This window comes from Pyrus communis, chromosome 12 (genome assembly GCF_041283825.1).
Source record: "Pyrus communis isolate YQ-2024b chromosome 12, ASM4128382v1, whole genome shotgun sequence".
NCBI classification, from domain to species: Eukaryota; Viridiplantae; Streptophyta; class Magnoliopsida; order Rosales; family Rosaceae; genus Pyrus; species Pyrus communis.
The window spans coordinates 16,043,533-16,049,802 of NC_142576.1; the positions used below are offsets into that span (position 1 = coordinate 16,043,533).

Genomic DNA, 6,270 nt, shown 5'->3' on the forward strand with positions numbered 1-6,270 from the left:
CTTAGTGATTCACGACCATTAAGATGTTTAGATACGTAATCAAATGCAATTCGGTCGGAATATCACTGGAGGATTGAGTATTACTTCTTCTGGTTAATAATTGTAATTTCACTTAAAGCGAATATCACGCTCTTAGGGGTTGCATGGTTTTTCAAAGGGTTTTTACAAAACTTAATGAGTCTTGCATGTTCATATTTGATCTGAATATCATAGACAAATTGCATATTATATACGTTCTTACTTGAATATCACGAGGAGAATATGCATTAGGAAAACCTAAACTTCAAAGTTGCGTGTGTAATTCATAAGTAATTGGGAAAATTACATAGGATTATTAAAGTGACGGCGGAACCCTAGTGGTTTCTCAATTTGATTTCTAAAAATTGTTTCCTTCTCTCTCTTTAATATTGCAAAATTTTCTACTCTTTAAAATTAAATTCGTTTTTATTTAATTAGGTCATAAAAATCAATATTCCCAAAACTTTGCTTTCAATAATTAATTGAGATTTGGTTTAATACGAATTATTTAATAATCCTTGTGGAGAATGACCTTACTAGAGTCATCTATACTACAATATCCTTGTTTCTCTTGCAAGTATTATGGGTGTTCTTAACCCTTTTGTGCGTGTGGTAAAAATCCTATCAACGGGAACCAAAGTCAACAAGTGAATAGTAAACTCTAATCATCTTTCGAAGTCTTCAATTATACTGCTTCTTCAGTGGGCATTCTATAACATCCCATATCGCCCAGGGGAGTGGATCATGTGATCCTTATATGTATATTCTTATCCCTACCTAGCAAGAGGCCTTTTGGGAGCTCACTGGTTTCGGATTCCATCGGAACTTGGAAGTTATGCGAGTAGCGTGCGAGAGCAATCTCATGATAGGTGACCCACTGGGAAGTTCTCGTGTGAGTTCCCAGAAACAAAACCGTGAGGGTGTGGTAGGGGCCCAAAGCGGACAATATCGTGTTATGGTGGAGTCGAGCCCGAGATGTGGTGGGGGCTCAGGCCGGGATGTGACACATTCACACTGCTTTTATAATAATTTAGACATTTGTTAGAATTTTGTGTTCAGAGAGAGACTTTATGAATTTATATAGGCAACGAATACCATGTGGCTACTTGGATAATAAGGTAAGCCTTATCAAAGTGATTACGAATATAGTAGGTCAGCAATCTTATAATAGTCTTATTCAGAAATATATGATTGGGTTAGGTCTTATTGTAAAAATAAAATAAATAAAGAGAAAAGAGAAAAGAACTGTGAGAAATTGAAGAATTCAGTCGGATGTTGTAAATTGGGGTTTTTATAGAAATAACAAACATGATTGATAATCCAAAACTTCACTTTTCCTGTATACAATTGAATACAAATACAAATGCTACAAGTCCCATACATACACCTCTCTCTCTCTCTCTCTCTCTCTCTCAACCCCAGAGAAAGAGAGAGAATTAGATTACCAGAACACTTTGGATTCTGATACAGTTTTACAGGGGCTGCTTCTGCCACTTTCTGTAAATTAGTGAAAATATGTACGTACTCTCGTCGTGTTGATGAAATGTCGTATGAACTTAATTTCTGTAAACACGAAAATTCCCGAAATTTCAACCGTTTTCTTGCTAGTCAAGAAATGAGGAGAGAATTACTTATTTTCAAGTTTCAAGTGGCCGTTTCTTCTGCAAAAACTTTGTAAATGAAATCACGAAAGCGCCTCGAATATTGCCTCGGATCAACAGCGGATATAGAAGTTGGATCATACTGGATCGACTTGTATGCATGCTCAAGCTTCTTGCTTATATCGTAGTCTTGAAGAATGTCTATGATTCCAAAGAACATTATAACATCATAATACTCTCCTGTTGGATCTCCCACAAGCTGAAATTCGTCACTTTTTCTCTCAGTCTTTTCGGCTCTTGCTGGCATGTTCAACCCCAATTTAATACTAGCCCACCTGCATCTCAAAGCCAAATCGTCATTTAAAATTTTCCTACTGGTTTTCGGTTTTAAGCAGATCAAGTCGGTTTTATGTTTTCATAATGTCTCTTATGCTTTTTCTGTAAATACTGATATCGGTATTACTTGTTTCAAGCACCAAACATGAATGGTTTATGTAGAGAGAGATTTGACCTGGATGGATCTAAAAGAAGCTGATCCATATCTGCTCGAGAAAGACGCGGTGCTCCCTCGCTGTCTTGGTCACCTGAGGGAAAGAAAACATAGCAGCCTCTTGCACGGTGAGCAAGTTGTTAATGCAAACTGAAGAAAAATATAAAACTTTATTTATACAAAAAAGTAATTAATAACCAGTAGGAGTTTGTGCTCCAGAAGGAATGAGATCCCCAGCAGCTGATGTATTTCTGAAATGCAGTCCAACCAACAGACTATAATCCATTATTCTCTCCTGTTCAAGAAACTCACAATCCCTGTCGATTTGCCTGCAAAAACACGAAACACGTTCATTTAAGTATGTACATTTAATAGTTGTCATGACAAACATTTCAGCCCAGCATTGCCACCACCAACATCACCGGTAATTTCACCAACTTAACCACCTACTACTAAGTGTGAAATTTTGCCCCCAAGGCCTTACTCATAGTAGTAGTGAACCTCCCACGGTCCCACCACATATATTTGTTATATTTCTGACGTGGGACTATATTTTCCAACAAGTTGCTCCAGTATGTTGGCAAAACAATGAAAACTAAGAAGACAGTTCACCTGCAAAAATCTTGAAACCATGTCTTCTGGAGTCGAAATATAAAGTTAAGATCAAGATCTTTAAGAATGGTCATTTCATCAATCTCTGTCTCGGGCTTATCTGTTGTTCGACCGAGGGAAGATCCCTTCAGGTCAAAACGTCTGTGAATGGTATATTCGGAACAGAAAAGGTTCCCCATGATGATGAACCGCACCTGGATCATAAGAAAATCGTGAATGGTAATTCAAAACTAACATTACAAAATAGTTCTATATAGGTCTATCAATACTTGGAAAGTACCTTCTTTTGAATAGGTTGACCCATGAGCTTTACACAATGTAGACCATAAAATTTAGTGACCAGAGTGCTTTCGTATGCTCGAACATGGTTATAGTAGGCTGAAAGCATTCTTATAAGTACCTAATTCGTCGTGAAAAAGAAATTAACCAAGTACTCACTTAAGACGAGTGTTGATTTGAAAGAAAAATATATGAGGGAAGTACTAATAAAACTTACTTTTACTTCTGCCTTCTTCATTGTTTTAATCATGTAGCGGTCGTCATTGGTCAAGTAAAAGAAGCTGCCACTTTTACCAGGAGAGGAGAGTTCCCGAAGTGCATCGTTCCCGCAGATGGATAACATGTAGTCGGCTGGATCGACCTTAAACAACTTCCTAAGAGTCCTGAACAGAAAAAGTATATGTAACGGTAATAATTGTTCGACATTCTTCTTAGGAACAAAGACTGCAATGGAGTTACTAACAACTCCCTAACAACTAATTGTTTGAGCCTTAGGAGTTGGTGTACATCTAGTGAGATCAAGTAACATTTTTCCTTCTTTGTGGAGATAAAGCAACAGCAACATACATGTATATTTCTTATGTACAAGGTCAGACCTGAAGACTAATGGACAGTAATCCTTCCATTTAAATTCACAGGACTGGTGCGGCGGAGTGTACTTGGAGCCTTCTGAAGGAAATCTTGTCCAATATTTTTCCCTGGGGTCAAAAGCTGAAGGCTTCAGATCAAGGGATCCAGATGGACCTGGTCTTCCAACAGAATGCCTGTGCATGAAATCAATCCACATACATCAAATGACTGGCATAACACTTCAGTGTGTATGATATATTAGCAGTTGAACCAAAAAGATAAGATCGAAACACGAAGGTGCATACAAAATCGTACAAAGTTAATTAATAATGAATTAAAACCTGATTCCTAGTTGCAAATTGAGCATGAGTTCATAATTTTTGTGGCCCCTGCTGATTGTTTCCCCCTGTCTCCTTGCAGTCTTATGTACCTTCATTGGGAGTCCCCTTTGATTCCCATCTTCAACATGCAAACCCATTATATCTTCATCCAGTTCTCCCCCAACAGTAGAAGCCCTATGATCACTGGCATTACAAGGTGATTCACCGCCATGGGCACTACCATCCCACATTTGCATCCTATCAAATGGTTTATCCAGCCCGACACTTACCCTTCCATCCACCGACATTCTTCTTGGCTTGACACTCTCACCCTTTGCTGATCTCCATACCGCAAGCTTCTTCTGTGATGGCAAAATTGAAACCTTCTCCCCTGGACAAATTATACAATTCTTCAAATCAACATTGTACACATCTTGAGGATTCCATTCAAGATGGGCGTCTGTCGATGATTGGGATGGATAATAAGTCCCGTTTTGCTCACTCAGATCCTTACTCCAATTCCCTACGTAAAGACTCCCATCAGGCCATCGGAAAGTCCCATTCCCCTTAGGTACACAATCTTCCCAATTTCCATCATACCTATTCCCATTACTCCAAACAAATGTCCCTTTCCCAAAAATCACTCCATTTTTCCATTCCCCTATGTAATGATTCCCATCCTTCCATTGATACCTCCCTTGACCTTCCTGCAACCCGCGTCGCCATTCCCCCTCGTACCAATCCCCATTCGAATAATTCTTAGTACCGTGTCCATGTTTCAAATTCATAACCCATTCTCCCTTGTAAGTGTCACCATTAGTCCCTGTGTATGTACCATTCCCATCCATGTATCCACTTTTAAATTCGCCCTCATACGTAGCTCCCGAAGGCCAGCTGAACCTACCTTTCCCCATGGTTTTTCCTTTAAACCACTCTCCAACGTACATACACCCATCCGTCCACAAGTACTTGCCTTGGCCATGAGGGAAATTTTCACACCAATGACCGGTGTAGTAGTCTCCATTGGGAAGGATCCTATCTGCATTATATATCATATCTTCAGGGCCACAATCACTTTCATCGCTACTATGGTCATGATCATCATCGTCTGGATGATCCACTGAAATTCCGAAAATGCTGTTAGCACGCTTCCTTGCAGCCTGTGTTTTGCGCACCGTGGCCTCCCATGCCTTGTACACACTGCTACCGCTTTCTTTGCTCATTTCTGCACCAACTCTTTATAATTTCACGTCTCCATGAATATATACACTCTTTCAAAATGAAATTTTGCAAAGTAAACAAGAACGGCGATCAAGTAACTTTTGCACAACAGAAATCATGAAAGAATTAATCAAAATAACAATGCAGCTTCATGTAATGATGATAAAAAATAAATAAAAAATTATGAATCATCCATTCGAAGAAAAAAAATATTTTGGTATAATATTCTTTGTTTTTGTGAGAAAAGCGAAAAGAGCGATTGAACCAGATGAAGAAGTGTGTCTGTCGAAATTCTGACATGTGAATGAAGTTATTTCTCTGAAATTAACATTAAAAACGGGCGTGGTTGTCGCAAGAGAATTAAGTAATTAAGGCAACATGCCACTAAATGCATGTTTAAGGACGTAGTTAGTTTGTTAATTTGTGAAAAAATGGTTATTATTTTATCAGATTATACTATTATTTCAAATATGAAGAGAAGAAAGGGAGTTTGATCATCTGGTTGTGGGTGGTTGTTGTATGGGAATTTCATGCAACGATGGGTGAGAGTGCAGTGCAACTCCTTTTCCTATGTTTGTGTTTTGCTTTGTGGCTGAGAGGAAGTGTCGTTTGTTTCCTACAACCTCTGAGAACCATAAAACATTTGGAACCATTCTAGTATTCTCGGAGTTTTCCTTGGCTTTCATATCCTTCCATTAATCCTCAGTGTAGTCCTAAAGACAAAGGGTAGAGAGAGTGTGTGTGTGTGTTAGTATTTGATGTACGTTATATTACTAATTTGAACCGACTTCTTTTCATTGGAATAAGTAGTCTATTTTATACAAACAATATTCCACATTAAGCTAATTTAAATAGCAGCAAAGGAGATTTGAACTTGAGTTCATAGGAGGGAGAATCAAAACTAATCCCTCGGATATGAACTACGTAAGTTTTAGAAACACATTTTTATTGGTCTTACCTACATTTTCAGTTATCTAATTTGTGACATATGATTTAAGACAACGTGTTCGCCTCCTTCCATCATGTACAAATCCTCCACCAGATAGATTATAGTTGTTTAGATTATTGTCTTTTATGAATTAAAAAAATTCTTTATAGTATAAGTAAATTAAAATCCCTTGATTCCAAAACCTAGAATTCGAATCCAAATCACCCTTTA

At 38.1% G+C, this 6,270-nt stretch overlaps 1 protein-coding gene across 1 annotated transcript; it reads right to left on the reverse strand.

The window, feature by feature from the left end:
* Positions 1–1,334: 1,334 nt before the first annotated feature.
* On the reverse strand, positions 1,335–5,574 carry LOC137746276 (phosphatidylinositol 4-phosphate 5-kinase 5-like). Its single transcript, XM_068486350.2, has 8 exons — positions 3,912–5,574; positions 3,597–3,764; positions 3,218–3,383; positions 3,002–3,121; positions 2,722–2,915; positions 2,308–2,438; positions 2,131–2,203; positions 1,335–1,954 (listed from the first exon to the last, which is right to left on the reverse strand). The coding sequence occupies exons 1-8, from the start codon at positions 5,111–5,113 to the stop codon at positions 1,663–1,665; spliced, it is 2,346 nt and encodes a 781-aa protein (XP_068342451.2). The 5' UTR covers positions 5,114–5,574; the 3' UTR covers positions 1,335–1,662.
* Between the last annotated feature and the right edge of the window lie 696 nt (positions 5,575–6,270).